The sequence below is a fragment of the Megascapheus bottae genome, chromosome 15 (genome assembly GCF_031878675.1).
Source record: "Megascapheus bottae isolate mThoBot1 chromosome 15, mThoBot2.hap1, whole genome shotgun sequence".
In the NCBI taxonomy this organism is placed as follows: domain Eukaryota; kingdom Metazoa; phylum Chordata; class Mammalia; order Rodentia; family Geomyidae; genus Megascapheus; species Megascapheus bottae.
The window spans coordinates 26152793-26177467 of NC_143523.1; the positions used below are offsets into that span (position 1 = coordinate 26152793).

Below are 24675 nucleotides of genomic sequence, written 5' to 3' on the forward strand. Positions count from 1 at the left end.
TGTTTGGGAAAAGGAAGCTGAAAGATTGGCGGGCGGGTTTTGTTTACCAGGCTTGTGGCTGGTGCAGGGGACGGGCTTCAGCAGCTTTGGGGCCTGATTTCCTGCTAAGGGATCTCTGGGAAATCCTTTGCCAGTAAGAAAGATGGCGTTGCCAGCACCACGTCTCAGGTTCCTACTCTTTGGCCTGGGTTGTTGCCAGTAGTTAAGATGGTGCTGCGCTCAGCTTGTGGGGGAGGGGCTCCCTCCCAAAGCCTATCCGCGAGTAGAAGTGGAAACTTCTCCTCGGTGGTACTCAAAAATTGCTGGATTCTCCGGTTCCATGAAGCTGGCAGGTCCGTGTACAGTCGGGTGTTGGCTCTGGGCTCCTGCAGGCTCTGTGTGGCTCTCTCTGCAGCCGGCGGGTGAAGGCGCCAAGAAGCACTGCTGCTCAGATTCAGAAGAGCAGGTTTGTCTCCTCGGCCGCTGAGAGCGGCTGGAACCGGTCCCCGCTGTCTTCTTTGTGCCGGATTTCTGCCTTTTTCCTCTGTGACTGAGATCTGTGTGTCGCTAAATCTTACTTAGGCTCAATTAGAGGTATGTACTGTCCCCTACGCTGCCAAAACTGGTATCTTGGCGAGAGCTCAGAAAGACTCCAACTTAACCACCGCCATCTTCCGCCCAACTCCCTCATGTTTGTATTCTTGCAAAAAGTAAATTCATTACTGAAAATGAAAAATAAGCTGTTTGAGTCCTTGTCAAAAAATAACCACAGATGTAAAATAAGTCAATTATGAAAATTACAAAACACTGATGAATGAAATTAAGAAAGATTCAAAAGCTGCAAATATTTCCCATGCTCATGGATTTGCAGAATTAATAGTATTAAAATGTCTGTAATGTTCAAAGCAATTTACAAATTCAAGGCAATCTCCCCCTAGAAATGCCAATGACCTGCTTCAGAGAGGGGGGAAAAAACCAGAAAACCAAATTCTCAAATTCATGTTGGAAGACAAACGACTTAAAAAGCCAAAGCAGGTGCCGGGAGTTTGGCCTAGTGGTAGAGTGCTTGCCTAGCATGCACAAAGACCCAGATTCGAATCCTTGGTACCACATACATAGAAAAAAAGCCGGAAGTGGTGCTGAGGCTCAAGTGGTAGAGCTCTAGCCTTGAGAAAGGCCAAGGACAGTGCTCAGGCCCTGAGCTCAAGCCCAGGACTGGCAAAAAAAAAAAAAAAAAAAAAAGAACGAAAGAAAAAAAAGCCAAAGCAGCCTTTGAGATTGGGTCATACTATGTAATCCACACTGACCTTACACTATCGATCTTCCTGATGTAACCTTCTGAAGCTCATTCCAGAATCAATACAGAGCAAACAAGTCAGTACAGAGCAAAACAGAACAAAGCTAGAGACAGCACAGTTCCTGATCTGAGGCATGTTCAATAATTAACCTGTATTTTCAAGCAATACCATTTTTTTTAAAGTTTATTTTTTTATTATTATAAAGGTTATGCACAGAGAGGTTACATTTGCACTGCAATATCATTTTTCTGTATTCCCTCTTCCCATAGACATCTTATCTTTCATTTTGCCTTTTCCTTGATATTATCCTCTTCTTTTTACCACTTAATGTTTTACTACAGCAATAATAATCTTAAGGGCCTAGCATGTCCTGTAAAAATCCCAGTTCCTTTTATATATAGCCTTATTGGGTTACAGATAATACTTTTTGGGCCTTTTTACTTTATTTAAATATCTGGCCTCTTTCTGAATTTATTATGTTTTACTTAATTTTTTTTGTATTGTGCCAGGCACCAGTGGCTCCACCTGTAGTCCTAGCTACTTTGGAGGCTGAAGTCTGAGGATCGTGGTTCAAAGCAAGCCCAGGTACAAAAGTCTGTGCGACTCTTATCTCCAATTGACCACCAGAAAACTGGAAGTGGTGCTGTGGCTCTAAGTGGTAAAGTACTAGCCTTGAGCTGAAGAGCTCAGGGACAGCACCCAGGCCCAGATTTCAAGCCTCATGACTGATAAAACTATTGTTATTATAAAAATGATATATAGAGGGATTACAGTTACATAAGTCAGGGAAAGAGTATGTTTCTTTTTGGACAATGTCACTTCTTCCCTTATTCTTTCCCAGCTTTTCCCTTCCATTCATACCCATAACTGGTAGAGTTCATCTTCAACAATGTCCAGTGAGTACCACTGGCGGCAGTTTGCTCACTCTTTGTCCCTTCATTACTGTGCCTCCCCTTGAACACTCAAAGACACATGAATGAACAACCAGGTTAAAAAAAAAAGAAAACAGCAAAAAAGGAAAAACAAAACCCTGGTGTTTGAGTGGCTAATTGGAGATAAGAGTCACCGGGACTTTTCTGCTCAAGCTAGTTTAGGACCCTAATCATCAGCTCTCAGCCTCCTGAGTGGCAAGGATTCCAGGCATGAGCCACCAATGCTCAGCTCCAGTAGCTTTGCATAAATAAAATCCTTACTGGCCTGAAGAAGGCTGTGAAGTCAGCTATATAGTTTGACAATAATTCCATGCGTAGTTGGATGGAAAGATATGCAGTGGTGTTGCTGCATGATCACTGGTATTGTATGTCTGTACTGAACTTGTGATCTGTATGTTAGTGCCTAAAGAATGATTGCTGTTACCCAAATCGAGATAGGGATGAAGAGAGATGGAAAAATGCACATGCTGTTGTAAGAATCAAAAACTGGGGCTGGCCTAGTGGTAGAGTGCTTGCCTAGCATGCAGGAAGACCTGGGTTCTATTCCTTGGTACCACATGCATAGAAAAAAGCTGAAAGTGGTGCTGAAGCTCAAATGGTAGAGCTGTAGACTTTAGAAAGTCCAAGGACAGTGCTCAGGCACTGAGTTCAAGCCCAGGACTGGCCAAAAAAACCAGAATCAAATACGAAGCAAACAAGTAAGCAGAACTACATAGAAAAAGGCTTTCCAAGGCGAGCCATAGTATAAGAAAAAAGCACCTATTCACTGTTACTCAAGACTTCAGAATAGGGTTAATGATTCTGAAAACTGGGCAGCCCTTGGAGACCTCCTCTGCAATTCATCCCTGGGTATGGTTCACATGTTGAGAAAAAGAACAATCAGTGAAATAGAAGAGGACATGGATACATTTCAAGAGAATAAAAAGTTGAAAGTAAATGGGAAGGCAATTCCAGAGATGAAAGAACTCAGTATAGACACATAAATACTAAGGGGGGAGAAATGTGAAATTCTAGAAACAAAAGCTTAATGTATAATTAAAAATCAGCTGGGAACTTTGCTTATGGAATAGAAGCGAGTTGAAAAAAATTAATAGTAGACCTTGATTATAAGATAGATGAAGGAGGACATTCAATTAGAATAAAGAAAACTAAGAATAAACTATAAAAACAGACAAGCCACAGCCTCCCATCCAATGGTGAGAAACGACAACAAGACCCATCCCTCTGTAGTCCTGCCTGAGTATTGACAAGATTTCAATGGCAAGACTGTAAGTCATTAAAATTTCTATTAAATTACTCGATTTTAGATGCACAAATTTCAATGGAGAAACACAAGAACTATACAAAATAAGGCAATGAGATCCCTGAAAAAAACAACATTCTCAGAGAAATGGACATTAGTAATAGTGAAGAGGAAAGAAAATCTTGAATAACTCAAAAGCATGAATGTTCAATGATACTGAAAAGGACGCACAGCTGAGCACTGGTTGCTCACATCTGTAATCCTTGCTACTCAAGAGGTTGAGCGCTGGCTCCTCTCCTGCCATCTTGGGCAGTATAGTCCATAAGACTCTGGTCTTCTAATTAACTACCAGAAAGCCAGAAGTGGAGCTATGGCTCTAGTGGTAGAGTACTAGCCTTGAGCAAAAAAGCTAAGAGTCACTGCCCAGGCCCTGAGTACAAGACCCAGGATTAGCACATTTATATGAAAAAGATACATATAGATACTTGAAAGTTACTTTCAATCTACCTCTGGTGAAAGGAAACTCATTCTCTAGGTATAACCCAAACCTCAGGTTCAGTTTTTGGACAAGGATATACTATAAGCGGTAGAGGTGAAGTCATAAACCCCTCCCTTGTCTCATAAGCTGCCTCATACTTAACACATTCATTTCAAACAAGATAAATGTTCTCTCAGTTTGTATTGCTTTGTGCTAATCATTGACTTTGAAAACAAGTAAGATTATCTGGTATCTTGTCTATACAATTATTTGTTTATTTGAAACAGGAAAGGGAAGGGGGGAAAACAAGAGGAGGGGAAAGGGTTAGGGGAGAGAAATGAGGACAGAAACATGAGAAGGGATATCAATGTGTGTGAAGTAATGCACCTTCTATCTGGCGAATATAACTGTAATCCTTCTATGACTTGCAATAAAAAAGGAAGAAAAAAAACAAATAAGAGTTTCATAATTGCAGTATCCATTGATTAAATTTTGTGTTAGGGACATTTGGTGTTTTTACTCTTGAGAAATGGCAAACACTTTGTGATGGATGAACTTTTTATCCAGGACAAAACTAAGCAGTAAGTTTATGAGTTATTCATCAAACAGTGTTTGCAACTCACAAAGCTCTGAACTCTAATAAACCATTGGAATCTAACTCAACACTTATAGACTAAAATCTTTTACTTTGGATAAAGTAAACATGATGGGTCTATTGTAGATTATTTACTTTATTCCCTATGAGTTTTTCCACTCTTCTCTTTCATGTCATGATGCAAAGAGGGGTTTTGAAGAGAAATGGTATATGATATACTGTATGTTCCAGGAGAACATGTACTTAGTTTTAAATGTATTGAGTGTATAAATCCTGTATAAACACACATTGTGTTTATAAGCATGTATAACTATTCACTGATTTATGTATATTGTGTGTTCATCCAGGCCGTACTATACAAGCCTAAGAATTGCAGGGCCAAAGGGCATTGTCTGGGGATGAGTCCAGCAGAGGGGATGAATGATGTTACTTACTTACATGGCAAGGTCGAAGGAAGGTGAAATTGTGTGTTAGATGATTGTGAATGTTTGAAAATGAAATGGAAAAAGTGATTTCAGTGTCCTTATTATAATTGTCATCGCATTTATGTGGAGTGCAAAACAACAAGTAGAAGGTAAAGGAAAGAAAGGAAAACAGACTGAGGATATGTTTCACTCTGTAGAGTGTTTGTCTAGGAAGAACAAGGTCCTGAATTTAAACCTCAGCACTGCCAAAAATGAAAACAAAGAATTATATGGTCAAAGCTTATTGTATATGTGCATGAAACATCTTAAAAGGTATAATTGATGTGCTCCAATAACAACAACAACAACAACAACAACAATAACAACCACCAAGTGGGCAATTAGCAGTATACAAATCATGAATTTGTATCTGGCTTTCAGTTGGGAAAATCAATAGAGGAGAATATTTCCAAATTTTATTTTACTTTTTTTTTTGCCATTAACGATAAGATAAAGACATGCACTTTAACCTTTAATGTTTAGTCCTGTCTATGTCTGTGTTTCCCAGTATTTTCCCACAGGAGTTTGTGCTTTTGGACATTGCTTTGGTTTGTTAAATCCACATATGAGGGGTGACATACCCACAGTTTTCCTACCATCTTTGCCTTCACTACCCCAATGCTTGTCATAATATGGCAACATGGGACTCTAGTTTGTTTCATTACTTCACTGAATTTTGAACCAAGTAGGAAGGTCTGAGACTGACCCCAAGAATGAAAAGTAGCATTTATTATGGAGGATATACAGAGAAATCAGTCTGAGATGTCACATGACAATCATTTTTATGATGTTGTGGTACATTAGATAAGTATGAGCACTTGGGGTGGTGACTAAAACTGTTAAAAGTCATAGGGGATTGTAGGTATGATTGTGCAATGACACAGGAAACTCTCCATGTGGAGAATGGGTCTTCTGGATCTCGGGTGAGAGGGGAGAGGTGAGAAGGGAGGACAGGAAGGCATTTCTGACAGGGAAAGTGATGAGTGGTGGCTCAGAAGAGGGAACTGCAGATTGCTGCCAGCTGGAGCCACACAGCAGAGCTCTTCTTCAGACTGGCATGAAGCAGAGCTGGTATGGAGGTGGCACTGAAATTAACCCCTTCAGCACTGGTGTGGTATCGAGGTCCTGTGGATCCTGCAGAGATTTCAGGTTGAAGTTCTGTAAAATGGAGGTCAGGAATAAAAACAGCTCCATGCGGGCCAGGCCTTCTCCAACACAAATCCGTTTGCCTGAAAAAAAATTTTTTCAATAAAAGTCAAAGCAGGAAATGATTCCTTTTATGTAAGTGTGAGCATATAAAGCACTGCCTTTGTAACTGGAATAATAAAAAGTGCCAGTGCCAATGTTCGTTAATGAAATACTAAATGCATAGCAGATGGATGCATGGAGGTACACAGGGAACACAGATTATTTGCGTAACATGCAATCTTAAGTAATACATCAATAAAAGTTTTGATGTGAGAGTGGGAGCACACACCTGTATTTCTCTAGCACAGGAGGCAAAGATAGAAGGATGTGGAGTTGGTAACCAATCTAGGTTACATTTTTTTTTTTTTGGCCAGACATGGGACTTGAATTCTGGGTGTGGGCACTGTCCCTGGGATTTTCACCTCAAGGCTACTGCCCTATCCCTTGAACCACAGCACCATTTCCAGTTTTTAGGTGGCTAATTGGAGGTAAGAGTCTCACAGATTTTAGTGTCTGGACTAGTTTGAACCATGATCCTCATATCTCAGCCTCCTGAGCAGCTAGGATTATAGGCGTGAGCCACCACACCTGGCTAGGCTACATTTTTATGACCCTGTCTTTAAAGAAAATTCTGAAGTCAAACATACTAAACCAAATTACATAAAAAAATGGATTGACATCTTCTTGTAAAAGCTTTAGAAGTATTTCTGCATGAAAAAGTATCTTTTAAAACATATTTTCTTCCTCTTTTTCCCTCTTTCTCTCTATGCAAGCTGGTGGGTTATTGAACTTCTATGTCAGTTATGTTCCCGGCTAAAGAGCAGAATCATAATTTAGATTTAGATTCTAATACTATTTATTCTTGTGCTTGAGATAAAGATTTAACATAGTTTGTTCTCAACTAGAAGACCTACTCCCTTTCCTTCTCTCTTACTATTATTCCTATTTATCATGAAGGTCTGTGACCACGTAGTTTGGGATTTCATCAAACTTGTGGGTCTATGGAGTGACATACACGCAGGGATGGAGAGCACAGACCTACCCTAGACTCCATGTGGGACCCATCACATGTAAAGATACCAGGGAGAAATACTGCTTTTGAAGTCAACTCAGAAGTCAAATGTCCCTCATCACTCATGTGGCTAAGTTATTGAAACTCTCCGAGTCTTAGTGTCTTTCTGTGTTAAATGGGGATGCCCATAGTTACTTCATGAAGTGTTGGGGAGTAATGAACATAACCATAGTTTTACTATAGTGCAAACTTCATGGGCTTTATTATTCTATTTATAAGCATTTGAGTTTCAGGTTTCTGTGATAAAGTTCACATATTCTAGAAACATCTGTGCTTTACTAAGAAAACACATTCATATTGTTCATGTTACTTGTTCCCAGAAAAATGTTTAATGAACACTGTTTGTATTTTAATATATACAGCTGAATTCTCCATTTTATCTGCCTACAGTACTCAAGTTTATTTATTTATTGCCAGTACTCAAGTTTGAAGTATCATATTATGCCCTTCCTTTTGGTTATGATCCATGTCCCTAACAGACATTAAGACGGAGACCACATGTAATTCCTTTTTTTTATTCTTTGTGTCTCTCGAGCAATAAAATCTCATTCTCTATTCAGTTTCCTAAATATGATCTTCAGATTTTCCCTGATGCTCATAATCACCTGAAAGTTTAATTTTCTCATTCTTTAAAATGGTTTCCCTTTATGTAAAACAAGTAAATTTTTGAAGGGAAGATTGTTGCTTTTCCCCATGTTATCTATGTGACAGAGGCATCTCTAAGGTCACTGCATTGGCTGGGGGCCAGTAGCTCAGGCTTGAAATCCTAGCCATTCAGGACACTGAGAACACAGGGTCATCATTCAAAGCCAGCTTGAGACTCTTATCTTGAATTAACTACCAGAAAATGGGAAGTAGAATTGAAGTTCAACCTGATAGAGTACTAGCCTTGAGTAACAAAGGTCAAAGATTGTCTAAGTCCTGAGTTCAAGCCCCAGAAGCAACAGCAACAACAAAATTACCAAATGAACCAACAAAAAAAGATGGGGCTTGGAATGAAGTTTAGTGGTGATGTGCTTGTCTAGCATGCACAAAGCCCTCTGTACCACAAACACAGAACAAGCCAGAAATGCTGTTGTGGCTCAAGTAGCAGAGTGCTGGCCTTGAGAAAGCTCAAGGACAGTGCCAAGGCTCTGAATTCAAGCCACTGGACTGGCAAAAAACAAACAAACAAACCATCATGGCATCAGAGAAGGAAAGTTGCTGTCTGGCCAGTCACCAGCCCTCATACTTGAGGTGTGGAGATTCAATATTCACAGCATTTGTCTTGGATTGAAAGAAGAGCAGACTGCTCTGGAATCTGCCACATGTTCCTGGTATGTCCATAAGATTATTTGACAGTTTCGGACACTCTGGGTTGACAGCAAATGCTCTGCTCTCAAGGTTCATGATTTTTTTTTTTTTTTTTTGTGGATCATGGGGTTTGAATTCAGCCTGGGTGTTTTCCCTGAGCTCTTCAGCTCAAGGCTACTGCCCTACTCTTGAGCCAAGCCCCACTTCCAATTTTCTAGAGGTTAATTGGAGATAAGAATCTCAGGTCCTTTTATGCCCGGGCTGGCTTTGAACCTTGATCCTTAGATCTCAACCTCCTGAGAAGCTAGGATTACAGGCGTGAGCCACTGTGCCCGGCTGGTTCATGATGTTTTAAAACATGCTCTGCTCTGTTTTCTGTCTACTCTCTGTCCACTTTGAAGTGCATCGAAGGTCTTAAAGTGTTGTTTCCCCCATTTTCCGTTTAATATTGGAGTGTGAGAATGATAAACTGGTTAATAGTCCCCCTCTCCAAATCCTGTTGTCTTGTAATCTGTAATTTTTCCTCCTTTCTGCCCTTAAGTGCTTCTCTGTGTCTTTTGGGAGTCATTTCATTCTATAGAAGAACCTGGGGATGACACATGCCACAAAAGATATAGGAGGGACCTGTGAGGAGGTCCCCGTTCTCATTGTGAATGAAGGCAGTCTAAATGATTGTTACTATCTAGGAAGAGATAATCATGCTACATGTAAATAAAGAATGTAAAGGATCTATGCTTTAACTTGCTCAACTTGGAAGAAATGCACAGACAAACTGAAGCCTCACTAATTTTGTCCAACAGAAAGGGTGTATCATGAACAGGGAAAGTGCATGAGCATCAAGAGTGGTGATCCTATCATGAGGTAAGGGAAAATATATCAGGCCCAAAGAAGGCATTATACAAGTTTCAACTGACCCTTCCCCAAGTTTTCTTGCAACATGGAAATAAAATTTATTACCTGTTGAGAAAGGCATGAAGCAATCATTTTTCTTAAAGTTACCACTTTTATCCAGAAAGTGTTCAGGGTCAAACATCTCTGGGTTGGGGAATTCCTTGTGATCATGCAACACAGATGTCAGTGATGTCAATATGGTTGTGCCCTGGGAACAAGAACAACAGACCACACAGAGAAGCTAAGATATATATATGCCAGAGGATCACAACTAAAATCCTAGATACTCAGGAGGCTGAGACCTGCGGACTGCAGTTCAAAGCCAGCAAGCCAGCTTAAGCAGGAAGGTTTGTGAGATTCTCATCTCCAGTTAACTAGTAGAAAACTGAAAATGGTGCTGGGACTCAAAGTGGTAGAGTGCTAGCTTTGAGTAAAAGAGCTTTGGGACTGCAATCAGGCCCCGAGTTCAAGCTCTATGCCCAATAAAAACAGTTGTAGAAGTGACAGATAAAATGAAAAGTGCTTAGTTCAATCTTCTTGCCAACAAAGACTTCAAACCAATGAACTGGCTTCGGATAGAATAAATATCAACACAGAAAATATGAAAAAAACAAAACTATGTCAGATTTTAACAATTCTATAGCAATAGTCACAGAGGATATTGAAGAAGAAAACCAAAGAAATCAAACTAACATTACAAGAATGATAAAAAATGAGAAAGGACATGTATAAAAATGTGAGTAAAAATGAAGAAGATACAAATAAAGTGCCAAGTGAAGGAAGGAAAACAATGGAACATGTCAATAAGTAGTTCAATAAAGATACAAAAATCTTAAAACAGAAACTAAAATTTTGGAAATGAAAAGTTATATGAATCAAATAAAAAAACTCCGTGGAGGGGCTGGAGTTTGGCCTAGTGGTAGAGTAGCTTGCCTAGCATGCACGAAGACCCGGGTTCAATTCCTCGGTACCACATACATAGAAAAAAAGCCAGAAGTGGTGCTGAGGCTCAAGTGGTAGAGCTCTAGCCTTGAGAAAGTCCAAGGACAGTGCTCAGGCCCTGAGCTCATGCCCAGGACTGGCAAAAAACAAAACAAAACAAAACAAAAACCCCCAAAACTCAATGGAAAAGAGTGGATGAAATTGCTGGCTGGGAGTGTAGCCTAGTGGTAGAGTGCTCAGCTCCCATATAAAGCCCTGGGTTCTGTTACTTGATACCATACACAGAGAAAAACCTGGAAGTGGCACTGTGTCTTAAGTTGCAGAGTGTTAGCTTTGAGCAAAACGTGTCAAAAGACAGTGTCCAGGCCTTGAGTTCAAGCTCCACGACTGGGGAAAAAAAAAAAAAGAGAATCAAATTGAAAACATTATATCAGGGCTCAAGGACAAAGTAGATATATTAGAATAGTCAGATGAAAAACTAGGTGAAAAAGGAATAGGAAAAAAGCATTGAAGTCACCTGGGAAATTTGAAAGATCAAACTTATATAACCTTGGCATAGAGGAAGGAGAAGAGGCCCACGCTAAATGAATAAGAAATATTTAATAAAATAATAGGAGAATATTTCCTAAATCTTTAGCAGTTCTTGTACAGGAGGCCTTTAGAACAGCAAATAGACCATATCAGAAAAGAATCACTCCTGACATCAATTTAAGAGTACTGAATTGTGAAAAAGAAAAGCAACCAGTCATTTACGGTGGGAAGCGCATCAGCATAACAGCAGATTGTGCAACAGCAGAAACCTCAAAAGCAAGGAGGACATAAAGCAATGGAAAGTGAACTCCTGCCCATCTAGAATACCGTGACTGCATTTGCTCACTCTTCCTCCTTCCCTTCCTGTGCCCCATGTGTCCTCACTTCCATTTTCTGGTTTTCATTCTGATAAAATTATGAAGCGTTTCACAAAAGGGAGCTCCATCCTCGTGCAAGGGTGGTGCTGAGCTTCCTGAATGTTCCAATTTTAGCATATGTGCTGCCTAAGCCAGCACCATGCTTACAATTTTCCACATATAAAAAGAAGAATCCTAGGCATTCACACAGTGAGACCCAAGGAAGATGCTTTGAGGAAAGGAACAAAAAGCTCAATGTCTATGAGCATATGATCATGCAAACAATATTTATTGGAATGAATTCAAGGAAATTAAAAGCTATTTTTTTGCTGTCTCTGTTTTCTTTCCTATTGGTTCTGTGTGCTTATTTATCTTTCTGTGGGAGTGTAAGTGGAAGCATAAAAATGGAGGGAGAAAGGGCGAAATTTGTGACATAAGTAAAAATACAGGGTATATTTCCCTAATGTTATTTAAAAAAACCTACCAAAATCTACTTAAGATATAAAATCTTGACAGTGAATTATCAAGCTTGAAATCTTTTCTGCCAATCAGAAATGAAACAAAGATGTGTGTCACTACACATTTTATGGCACCTGGCTGCCATCGCAAAAATTTTGCAAAGTGAAATTATGGACATAAGAAAAGAAAAGCTAGTGTAAAAACAGTAGCCCAGGTATTATGATCATGCAACTTAAAATCCCAAATAAGTCTACAAATTAATCATTAGCAATGATGTTAAACTTCATGAGTTTGTTTATTATGAAGTCATCAGAATGATTAAAGGCAATTATGTTTCTACATGTCAGGTACAACAAATAGCAAACTCACCATACAGACTGTAGCAATCAAATGGGGCTGTCATTTTTCACACTTGTAATCCTAGCTACTCAGAAGGCCAAAATCTGGGAATCGTAGTTCAAAGTCAACTGAGGTAGAAAAGGCTGTGAGACTCCTATCTCTGCTTAACCACCACAAAAGTGGAAATGGAACTGTGGCTCAAAGTGGTAGAGTGCTCGTCTAGAGCAAAAAGAGCTCAGGGAGAGTGCCCAGGCCCTGAGTTCAAGCCCTACAACTTAAAAAACAAAAGAAAAGGAAAGAAAGAAATGAAGAAAGAAAACAATAATAATCAAAGTACTCAGTATTTAGAAAAAGTCTATGAAATATTTGTAAGCCTCTATTGGAAATGAAATATTGCTTGGAAAATAAAGCATGGGAATATTGAGAGCATAATTTAATAGTGAAGAGGGACCTGAATGTGGTCTAGAGGTTGAGTGCTCACCTAGCATGCACAAAGCCCTGGGTTCGATTCCTTGGAACCCCATACACAGAAAAAGCAGTAAGTAGTGCTGTGATTCAGGTGGCAGAGTGCTAGCCTTGAGAAAGCTCAAGGACAGTGCTCAGGACCTGAGTTCAAGCACCAGGACTGACAAGAAAATGAATAGAAGAAATCAAAAGAACATTTTAAACCAAATTTATCTGTAATATCTGTTGGTATAAAAAGCATCCCAGTAGAGCATATTGGGAAATTGATAAAAATAAATTTGTAAGCATAACTAAAAAAAAGGTGGGGGGAAATCTAAAAGCAAAACAAAAAGAGGTTAATGGGTAGAACAAAATTGGAAAACTCGCAGTGTAGATAGCAGGGCCACTCTTTTTTTTTTTTTTTGCCAGTCTTGGACTTGAGCTCAGGGCCTGAGCCCTATCCTTGGACTTTCTCAAGGCTAGAACTCTACCACTGGAGCCTCACCACCAATTCCGGCTTTTTTCTATGTATGTGATACCGAAGAATCAAACCTGGGTCTTCGTGCATGCTAGGCAAGCCCTCTACCACTAGGCCAAACTCCCGGCCCCCTCCAGGGCCATTCTTGCATGGATATATAACCCCCATCTTCCCATAACACAAAGACTCCTGGGTAGCCAATTGTGAGTCTTTTGCAGCTCTCTCATTGGTGTGGAGGAGCAGAATCCCACAGTGAACGCAGAAACTCAGGTTCCTATGGAGGCTCCCAGAGAAGAAACAAGCCCACCTTGGGAATAACGTAGCCTCTGAACTTCACGTCATGGGACACTGCATGGGGCAGGTTCATGGGTAAGAGATCAATGTATCTCTGGACCTCATGCAGCACTGCATCCGTGTAGGGCATGCGGCTCCTGTCCTGCATACAGGGGCTCCGGTGTCTGCCAATCACTTGGTCAATCTCTTCCTTCACTTTAGCTGGTTGAGACACACATAAGGAATGGTGACATAGGAGGAAAGTGGCATCTCATATTGTTTTTTTTCCAGTCCCAGGGCTTGAACTCAGGTCCTGAGCACTCTCCTTGAGCTTTCTCAAGACTAGGGCTCCTCCACTTGACCACAGCTCCACGTCTAGCTTTTTCCTTTGGTACCCAGGAATTGAACCCGGTTCTTCCTGCATGTTAGGTAAGCATTAGGCCAAACTCCCAACCGGAGACCTCTCCTATTTATACTTCCCCATAATTTCTGAGCATGCAGATTCCGAGTTGCAAATTTCTATAGCGAGAGAGCCTTTCTTTTCTTGAGGATGAAAGTAAGTTACCTGATGAATGGAAGTAGGGTGAGAATTTGAGCATGGGGAGTCTGTTTTTTAAACTCTTTTTCTTGTTAGTTCTAAACATGAAACTTCATGGGAATTTTAGAGACAGACGTTGCTTGGTTTTTCTGCCCTCAGAACTTTTTCTGTTAAAACATTTAGGTGAAAGCATCGTGTGTCTGGCTCAGTTATTCATCACTATTATGTCTACTCTTAGTTTTAGGATTTTGGCAAAGACTTCTTATCTGTTTCTTATTTTCTCCTTTTTGTCCATAGAGAACTTATTCTCACTTAAAAAGTTTTTTTTATCATTAGTTCCTAAATCCTAAAATAGTTTTTCCCTTAGCAGAGTTCTTTAAATGTAAAGGAATGCTGTAAAAGATAAAACTTATGGATGCCCTTGTAAAATTCTTTATTAAACAGAAGTTTTACAGAATTGGACTTATGAATTTGTAAATTTCCTTGAGGTATGTCTTCTGCCTCAATAATACCTCTGTAATGAGTCTCTGTTTTAGAACCTGTCTCAGAATGGAATTTATCTCAGATACCCTTATTAATTTCTAGCAGGTCTACTTATGCATTAGTGAGTTCTCTTTGGTCTATGGCAGCATTAGAATTGTGAGAATAAGGAAAGATATATATATATATATATTTATATATATATACATACATACATATGAACTTACCTATTTTAAAAGCTGGAATTTTTAGGTAAAATCAATTTGTAATTGTATCTGAATTTACGCTGGAGCTGTTTCCCCACAATTACCTGCCATAAAATCCAGACATCAGACCTGAGTCTCATTGCTTTTCCTACTGCGTTGTTCTTATCACTTCTCTCTGATATGAGCTGGTGGCATGGTATATTGAACTGTGAGATATACCCTACAACCTGCAAATCACAAGCAACATCTTTCCTCTATTTTCTCGTCATTCACCCACCTGTGATGTGGGGATGCTTCATCAGGAGCAGCAGGGCGTATCTTAGTGTTGTGCTTGTTGTTTCTGTCCCAGCACCAAATAAATCCATGGTAGACATGACCAAATTTTCAGTAGTAAACTCCAATGGTTCCTTGTGATTTTCCTGCTCCTTGGTTTTGATACAATTAGATTATTTACCCAAACATGTAATGAGAGTTAGTTTACAGTATCGCACAGTAAAGGACCAAGAGAAATGGACAATGACCTAGTGGGGTAGTGCAGTAGTTGAGCCTAATGCTTCATGGCATTGTGGCATTCATAGTCTAACTGGTATGGTACTGTGACTATATTTGACATCATGAAACTCACTGCTTAGCTAAACTACTAGTAATTTGCTTATTTATTTATTTATTTGTTTTTTATGGGTCATGGAACTTGAACTTGGACTTGGTGCTATCCCTGAGGTCTTCAGCTCAAGATTACTGTCCTACTCCTGGACCAGGGCATTGTCCCTGAGTTCTTCAGCTCAAAGCTACTGCCCTATCCTGGAGCCAAGCACCACTTCCTGTTTTCTAGAGTTAATTGGACATTTAGAGTCTCAAGTCCTTTTGTGCCTGGGCTGGCTTTGAACCTTGATCCTTAGCCTCCTGAGTATCTAGGATTCCAGCATGAGCTACCGCACCTGGCTTAATAATTTAATTTTTAAATTAATAATTCTCTCTCTCTCTCTCTCTCTCTCTCTCTCTCTCTCTCTCTCTCTCTCTATCAGTTCGCTAATTTAAACTCTGGCACTGGGCACTGTCATTCGGCTTTTTTTTTTTAAATTGTGCTGTGTACAGGGGTTACAGTTACATTTGACAGATAGTAGGTGCATTACTTCTCACACAACGATACCCCTTCTCATGTTTTTGTCCCCATTTCCTTCCCCCACCCACTCCCTGTTCTTGGGCTTTCTCAAGGCTAGAGCATTACCACTTGAGCCACAGCACCACTTCTAGCTTTTCTAGGTATGTGGTACAGAGGAATGGTACCTAGGTCTTCGTGCATGCTAGGCAAGCACTCTACCACTAGGCCAAACTTCTGGCCCCAATTTTCTCTGATTTTTAAAGGATCAGAAAATTGGATCATTTCAGTAGGAAAATTAGGGTATTGGTGTGATAAGCCTGAAGAAAGAATTGAATTTCATTTTAATTTATTTTTATTTTTTATAGGGACTCCATCAGAAGAATTGGGTTGAGCAATTAAACTTTCTGTTGTTGTTGATATTATTGATTCTGGGGCTTCAACTCAGGGCTTGGGTGTTTTCTTTGAGAGTTTTTACTCAAGTTTTGTGCTACACCACTTCCCACTCTTTGCTAGTTAATTGGAGATAAAAGTCTTAGGGACTTTTGCACTCAAGCTGGCTTCAAACCTTGATCCTCAGATCACAGCCCCTTAGTGACTAGCTTGGATTTCAGGCATAAGATTCTGGTTGCAATTTAACTTCTTGTATCAAAAATTTACATATGTTCAATACTGCTTGTGGACCTGCTAACAGAAGCAAAACCTAAGAGTAACAAGAAGTTAAGAATGGGTTTGTCAAAACAAGGTAGGGTGCTGGGCACAGTGGCTTACGCCTGTAATCCTAGCTACTCAGAAGGTTGAGATCTGAGGTTCCCAGTTCAAACCCAGCGTGGGTGCTAAAGTTTGAGAGACTCTTATCTCCAATTGATCACCAGTGGTGCTGTGGTTCCAGTGGTAGATGCTAGCTGAAGAGCTGAAGAGTTCTAGGACAGCAGTGCACAGGCAGGTGTTCAAGCCTCATGACCCACAAAAAAAAAATGGGCCAGCAGATGGGAGACACCAAGTCAGGCAGTCGAGAGAACCTGGGAAGGATGGACTAGAAATGCAGGAGCTGAAGAGACAGTAAATCATGAAGACACAAAGCAGACAAACTAACTTGCCATTGATACAAAGGAGAGAGTATGAATGAAGCACTGCCAAAGACTGGGAATACCGTGTGAAATGAAGCTGTCAACAGGATGCAGTTACATGTGTTGAATGAGAAAATCATTAAATGATCCAAATTATTAATGGTTATTTTTAACCGGTCCCTGGGCTGGCATTAAATCCATCATGCTTCTATAATAGTGAGATGACTTGTAACATGTCTAGTAATATGTAATGAAATAACTAAACTGAAACTGAATATTTGTTCTTGCTAGGAAAAGTCACCTCCTGTGACAATATCAACTTCATGTGCTTTCTAAGCTCATCAGGTCAAACTTTGGTAATATGAACTTTACGAAGCTTTCCATGATCAAGTTACAATTACTCATAAATCTTAAGGTAAAAGTACTCTAGGAGGAGCCAGGAGTTTGGCCTTGTGGTAGAGTGCTTGCCTAGCATGCATGAAGACCTGGGTTCGATTCCTCAGTACTGCATACACAGAAAAAAGCCAGAAGTGGTGCTGTGAGTCAAGTGGTAGAGCGCTAGCCTTGAGAAAGCCCAAGGACAGTGCTCAGGCCCTGAGTTCAAAGCCTAGGAAAAAGTACTCTAGAATAGTATGCTCAAACACCAATATGAAAGCTTCCATCTGTCAACATGAACTTGGAGATATCATAATTGCAGGGCATGTATCCTATTATTATCTTGACTATAGAAATGTTGGAAAAATTAATGAAAATCAAAATGAATGAAACTTTAATGATGCCATGTCATGAACTAAGGAAGTAATTTATGTTATGTTTAAGGCATTAATTTATCTTTCATTCAGGAGAAGTTAATATTCTTAAGATAAAATGAAAGAGAAGAGAATCTCTCTGGAATATATCTCCTGTACAAGAAATGGTGAGGAGTCAGCTTTCAAACAGATACTAAAGCATATTGATCAATAAACCAACACCATATCAACAAATACATATCATTGTGAAATATAACCCTACAGATAAATATGAGTATTAATTATACTATATTTTTGTATTCAATTTCTTTTTGGTTTATATACATTTTTTAAAGGAATTACTTGAGGCAATAATCATAGATGAATGCTATGAGTACCTAAGGTGTTAAGGATGTAATTTGTGCCAAAAAAAGAAGGTGGAATTGGAAGGAAGGATTAAACTTGTAGTCAGAAGCTAATTTGTTGTAATTTCACACTAGACTGTAATAAATTAGTGATTGTAATTCCCATGATAATTAATAAGAAATCAACTATATTTATTTCATTGCAGTACTTCATACATATATATGAAGCATTTTAATAATTCACAAAGTATAATACAAGATTTTGATACATAAATATATATTTTAAGTATTACAATAAAATTCTTTAAGGGTGGTGAATCATGACTAATTATCATTCCAGAATTATTTCTTCAAGGCCAAATCTGACTTACAGAGCATGCAGAGAGTCCATCCTAATTAGGTCTTCTATTCTATACAGTATATAACACTGACATACATTTCTATATAATGACATAATACTTTGCATGACAATTGTTTCTGTTTCACTAGTTTCTATATCACTTGACTCTCCTTATCTTGATTGTATCCATATGAACAAAAGAGCCAATGTATTGTATGCTAATTTTTATTCCCCTGTTGGTCATGGGGCTTGAACTCGGGGCCTGGGTGTTGTCCCTGAGCTGTTCAACTCAAGTCTATCAATCTACTCCTTGAGCCACAGCACTAGTTCCAGTTTTCTTGTGGTTAATTGTAAATAAGAGTCCTTCAAACTTTAGCACCAGGCTGGCTTTAAACCAGAGTCTTCAGATCTCAGCCTCCTGGGTAGCTAGGATTACAGGAATGAGCCACTGGGGCCTGGCAAATTCTAATTATTTAACAAATTAATTTTAAGTTTCCCAGGATCCTTCGTATAGATTCATTTATATAATTAAGAACTTGTTTTTTCAAAAACTGCTTGTCCGATTGTTTAAACATCTTTAGTTATTCCAACTATTCAATGTGATACAAAATGTTCAAGATTTCAAATAACTGTGTAGATTTTTAACATTTTACCTGTTTCATTTTAATCAGGAAACAATCAATAAAGTCTCTTGGATTGTTAACATCCAGTAATTCTTCATGGTCTTTTACTGTCTCCAAAACATAACTTTTTACATAAGCAAAATTTTTTTTTACTCTTTGATGACTGCCTGGTACCAAATCAAGCATATCAGGGAAAAGGTTGTAGATCTAAAAGGAAAAATAGAAATTTATGAGTATATCATGTATACATACTATGTATATTATGGAAAGCTTGGATGTAAATAAAATGTTATAATACTTTGATCTTGAAGGGATTTTTTTGGGTGGGGCGGGCTAGCTTGGGGCTTATGGCCTGGTCTCTGTCCTGAGCCTATCTGTGCTCAACACAGCACTCTACCACTTGAGCCACATCACTACTTCTGGCTTTTCCTGAGTAGCTTATTTAGGAGTTAAGAGTCTCACAAACTGTCCTGCCTGGGCTGGCTTTGAACCATGATCCTCAGATCTCATCCTCCTGTGTAGCTATGAGTACATAAGCCACTGGTGCCCACCTTGCATGGAAATTTCAATGAAACATAAAAAGTGAGAATGGTTCAAGGATTCCTTAAACTCAGCCTCAAATCAGAGCATCTAAATGACTTCTCCATTATCATATAGTCATTATTGTAGAGTTTAGGGCATGATAAATCAGTACAAGTGAGAACACTGTGAGGATGTTTTACAATTCAATTTTGCCACTTCTACCCAGACTATCTTGTCCTCTAGGTCATAGCAAACACTCTGATTCTACTTGGTGATTCTTAGTAGTTTCTACTGTCTCAAATATGCTTCCTCTGTGAGGAAAATACTTCTGCCCAGTAATAGCATCAACATGAGATGTCTGATTGGAAAACAAGCCTGTGGGAAATGTAAGCTTTCACTAAGGACCTGGATATCCACTGATCCACAAGGCATCATTCTGGAATTAAACAAAGCAATTCATAGGAAAATCCCTTTGGGATTTAATGGGAAATATCAAATTAATTATTTGATTTTATTAGCTTCAGTCAATCCTATATTTGCAGATTGTTTTTAAGTGAGAGTAAAATATAGGCTTAGACATCCTTCTCAGATATTTACATTATATTTTTTCTTGCATTTTTATGGGGATTAGTTACTTGTCAACTGTTTTCATTTTGAAAAGTCCTTTTCTGAATGATATGCATGCTTCTTTTCAGTGCCAGTAATGGAATTTGGTTGAATTCAGGGCCTCAGGCTTTTGCTTTGCTATTTTGCCTATAGCTAGTGCTCTATTTCTTCAGCTCCATTTCATTTTGTTCCTACCTATCTGTCCGTCTGTCTGTCTATCTATCTATCTATCTATCTATCTATCTATCTATCTATCTATCTATTTGTGTCAGTAATGGCATTTGAAGTCTAGGCCTGGGCATGTCCTTGTGCTCATCAGCTTAAGGGTATTGCTCTACCCCTTGAGCCACAGTGCCACTTTCAGTTTTTTGGTGGTTAATTGGAGATAAGAGTCTCATGGGCTCTAGTTCCAGGGTTGGCTTTGAACTGGAATCTTCAGATCTCAGCTTCCTGAAGCTAGGATTTCAGGTGGGTGCCCCCAGTGCCCAGCTTGAGCTACATTTCTTGCCCAGTTATACTTTGCTTGTTATTTGAGAAATGGAGTCTTGCAGACTTCCCTGCTCTGGCTGACTTCAATCCTTGGTCTTCCAGGTCACAGTCTACTGAGTATAACTAACATTGTAGACATGAGGCAAGAGAGCGCAGCCATGCAGTATATCTAGATGAGACTTGTTGCCTCTGCTGAGTCTCTTTATCTTTCCCTTTCCTGTTTCCCAAACCAACTCCAACAACCTTCCTCATTCCATTTTGGAACTGCAGGAAATGAACTAGATCTCTATCTCTTGCCCTGTAGTAATAACAACTCAAAGTTAATAAAGGGCCTTAAGATAAAATCAGAAACTTTGATGCTACTACAAAACTAGAAGAGGAAAATCACTAGAACACATTCCTTTAGTCAGGAACTTCCTGAAGAGCACTTCATGATTCTTTTTTTTTTTTTACCAGTCCTGGTCTTGAGCTCAGGGCCTGAGCACTCTCCTTGGATTTTCTCAAGGCTAGAGCTCTACCACTTGAGCCTCAGCACCACTTCCGGCTTTTTTTTTCTATGTATATGGTACCAAGGAATCGAATCCGGGTCTTCGTGCATGCTAGGCAAGCACTTTAATCCCTAGGCCAAACTCCTGGCCCCACTTCATGATTCTTTTCATAGGACTGTCATGCTTGCTCTTTACTTGATTTGGGTCATCAAAACAAAAAAGACAAGTGTTGTCTTAGGAAGAAAGGATCTGGGTTTCACCTGTATCCATGGTGAGCTCAAAATCCTGGCATTGTCTTCAAATTTCTCCATCAAGTTAAGGAAGCTCTGGTCTTTATAGTCAAAACGATTCTGGAAGACAATGGAGCAGATCACATTGGAAGGAGCACAGCCCAGAAGGAAGGTGGGGTCACAGGGTGAGCCTGAAGAGTTAGAAACAAAGGAAATATAGGTATGAAATACTTAGCATTTGCCATCTTTACCAATTTTTATTACTATTTTACTCATAAATTCCTCTAACAGCCAAATATTCAATATGAATTAATCTGTCTATCACTTTATCTGAATCCTGACTTGGCCAGTACAAACTAATCTTTAAAAACTGGCATTTCATATAAATTTACTTTACCTATAGTCCTTATCTGACACACATGTAACCCTCCAAATATTATAGTAGTGATATAAAGCAGCTCCCACCCTTGGTTGTCCTCAACTCCTCCACCAGGCAGCGGGCTTCCTCTTGCACACGCTCTTCAATGCTCCTCTTCCCCATCCCAAAGTTCCGCAAGGTCATGAGAGAGAAGCGCCTCATCTCTTTCCATGTGTTCCCATTGCTGAAACCAATTCCTAAACGAGGGGAGGCAGAAACATGGATGGAGAACACCAGCAAGAGGAAGCTGGCAGACAGCAGCCACAGGGATGGCAAAACTCTGCCTAGAGAATCCATCAGGACTGTTTTCCCATCCTCCTTGTCACCACCTCCTCTTCCCAACACGCTGATATATACACACAGGCATATGTACACTTACCAAAGCCTTTAAAACATTTATCAATCAATGGGATTTTGCCTCTGCCAGAGAACTCCTCCCCATGGTCAATCAGAGCTTCCTTCACTGCTTCATATCCATACAACACCACAGTGGGCTTCATGCCCAAATACAGAGTGAACACGGGGCCGTAGACTTTTGACAGCTGTAAGTGAGAAGGGAAGAAAATCACTAGCCAATACTATGCTTCTTTATTTTCACAACACCACATGAAATAGTCCCCAAATTCATCTCTTATAAAGGCTGTTTGAGGTGGCTAAAGTGTGCCATGCAATGGAGCAGGCTTTTGACACACCATTACAATCCATCCTCACATCAAAACACACAGCGGAGTGGTCATAGTTCACAAAGAAAGATGGAGTCCAAATTCATTTTGAGAGAGAGACTCATGGAGCCCCATAGTTCAACCTCTGCTTATTGAACATTGCATGCTTGAGAAATGTTTGCACACCAAATGAATAGCCAGATGATGGGCTTTGTATCACCTGTGAAGCTCTTACTATGGAGAATCTTACTTCCTGGTGCAAACAAGAGAAAATGGCATTTTAAAATCAGTATGGGTGCTTCTATAGCCAAGTGCACTTGGGATCTATTGACATTAGAAACAGAGTGTGGGCATACAGAGGCGTCCCCATTACATGAAACATCTTCCTAAACCATATCCTACCCAACAGCATTCTTGGCCACTGATAAAACTTCCTATGCAAAAATCCAAGTGGATTTTGACACCATCAGAATTCCCCTAAAGGGTCTTATGTTTTTTGTTATCTTCACAATCCTCATAACAGCTCAGAGCAGTTTATGTTCAGGAAAATTCTGAATCAAAATCCATGTCTAATATGCTGTAAGTGTTTTTGAATTTAGGTGTTAATCACAACACTTTCCTTTTCAAGGATCTTCAGAAAACAAAAAAATCCAAAAAAAAAAAAAAACAACAACCTTAAAAACCTGTCTGTTGAACTGAGATGGGGAGAACAATCCATATCATTTGTACGTTTGTGACTGAGACTACAAAAGGACGATAACCCACTCTTATAATACATTACTTCATTCTATGATTAAAATACAAACTGCAATAGACACAACATATAACACTTTACACAAGAATTTTTCTTTGTAAGAATCAATCATACTACTGTTCCTTTAGCAGTAGATTTAAAATATGGTTCAGTTTGGGAGAGCTTGCTTCCACTGGGGGAGCATGAAGTGTACTTACGTTGCTTAAAGATTTAGTGATGTTTTTAGTATCAACCTGTAGTATATTTCCAATGATTGGGAAAGGGGTCGGGCCAGGAGGGAGCTTCCTTCTCCCAGAGTTCTGTCTCCATATGGAAAAGAGAATCAGACAGGAGAGACCCAACGCTAGGACAAATACTGGATCCATGGAGGTCTTCTCTCCTTGTTGAGAGTCCCGTGAGCTTGCAGTGCAGAACTTTTATAATGGGCCCTGAGACTTCAGTGCACACCTCCTTAATGTTTTAGTTAGTAGTCAATTATCTCTTCTGATTAGACTTTGTCCTGTAGATAGAGATAAAGGTAATTTGACCTGGACACATGGGTCGCTTTTCAGAGGATGGGAGATTGCAGTTTATGTGTTGGTGATCACATATTGCTAATGTAAAATGCAAAGCTAGCCAGGCACCATTGGCTTATACGTGTAATTCTAGCTACTCAAGAGGTTGAGATCTGAGGATCAAGGTTTAAAGCCAGCTGGGGCATAAAAGGACCTGAGATTCTTATCTCAAAGTAACCACTAGAAAACAGTCACTGGGGCTTGGCTCAGGGCAGGGTGGTAGCAGAGCTCGGGGACAACGTCCAGGTCGAGTTCAAACCCCATGATCCACAAAAAAAAAAAAAATAAAAGCAAAGCAACATGCTTTGAATGCAAAGCTATGATTGGGAAGTGATTTTTAAAAAATTGTCAGGGTGATGTATAGATGACTTACAGCTACATTCCTCAGGTAGTGGCTATATTACTTCTTGTACATTGATACCCTTCCTCAGGACGTGATCTGATATGTAAAAACATTACTCAAAAATGGTTTCCATTAAAAAAAACATTTATTGCATCCAGGCACCGGTGGCTCATGCTTTTAATCCCACCTACATTCGGAGCCTGATAACTGAGGGTTGTGGTTCAAAGCCAGCCCTGGCACAAAAATATGTAAGACACTTATCTCTGGTTAACTAGCAGAAAACAGAATTGGTAGTTTAGCTCAATGTGAAAGAGTGCTAGCCTTAAGCTGAAGAGCTGAAATACACTGCCCAGGTCAAGTGTTCAAGTCCAGTGACAGAACATAAAAAATTTTACTGTTATTTTAAAGGTGATGTACAGAGGGGTTACAGTTACCTAAATCAGATAAAGAGTTACATTTCTTGATTCTTAGATGCGTGACAAGTTGTCAAGTTATGGATATGAGGATATTTTGTAGTTTCATGAGGTACATATCTAAACTTGGTTTTTGTTCTATATAGTGCTTTGAGAGGTGCTGTCAAACCTGAGAGTCTTCTACAAGTTAATAGACTCATCAATGTTTATTTGTAACTAAATGTACACCACTTAGCATTAGTCATGTTTTTTGTAAAGCCAAATCTATATTGAGTACTGACCAAAGATTGCAGGTCCTTGACCAGAAAAATGGAAAACTAAGGTCATGATCATTTTTTTTTTCCAATGAGGTAAGGAAGACAGTTCAACCACAGAATGCAAATTTGAAAGTTTCAAATACTACTGAAATAACATGATATTTGGAAAGGAAGGCTTAAATAAAGTTATATTGGTGAGGATATCATATTTGGTCTAAGTTGACTACAGCAGGTA

At 39.4% G+C, this 24675-nt stretch overlaps 1 protein-coding gene and 1 non-coding gene across 2 annotated transcripts; both read right to left on the reverse strand.

The window, feature by feature from the left end:
* Positions 1-5695: 5695 nt before the first annotated feature.
* On the reverse strand, positions 5696-23292 carry LOC150054028 (cytochrome P450 2C5-like). Its single transcript, XM_090346201.1, has 9 exons — positions 23071-23292; positions 21837-21999; positions 21505-21654; positions 21070-21230; positions 18735-18911; positions 14757-14904; positions 13290-13477; positions 9500-9641; positions 5696-6218 (listed from the first exon to the last, which is right to left on the reverse strand). Exons 1-9 carry the CDS (start codon positions 23236-23238, stop codon positions 6037-6039), a joined length of 1479 nt encoding a protein of 492 aa, XP_090202327.1. The 5' UTR covers positions 23239-23292; the 3' UTR covers positions 5696-6036.
* Positions 11317-11421, reverse strand: LOC150054029 (U6 spliceosomal RNA). The gene has a single exon (XR_016537976.1). It is a non-coding gene; the product is annotated as a U6 spliceosomal RNA (small nuclear RNA).
* Positions 23293-24675: the final 1383 nt, after the last annotated feature.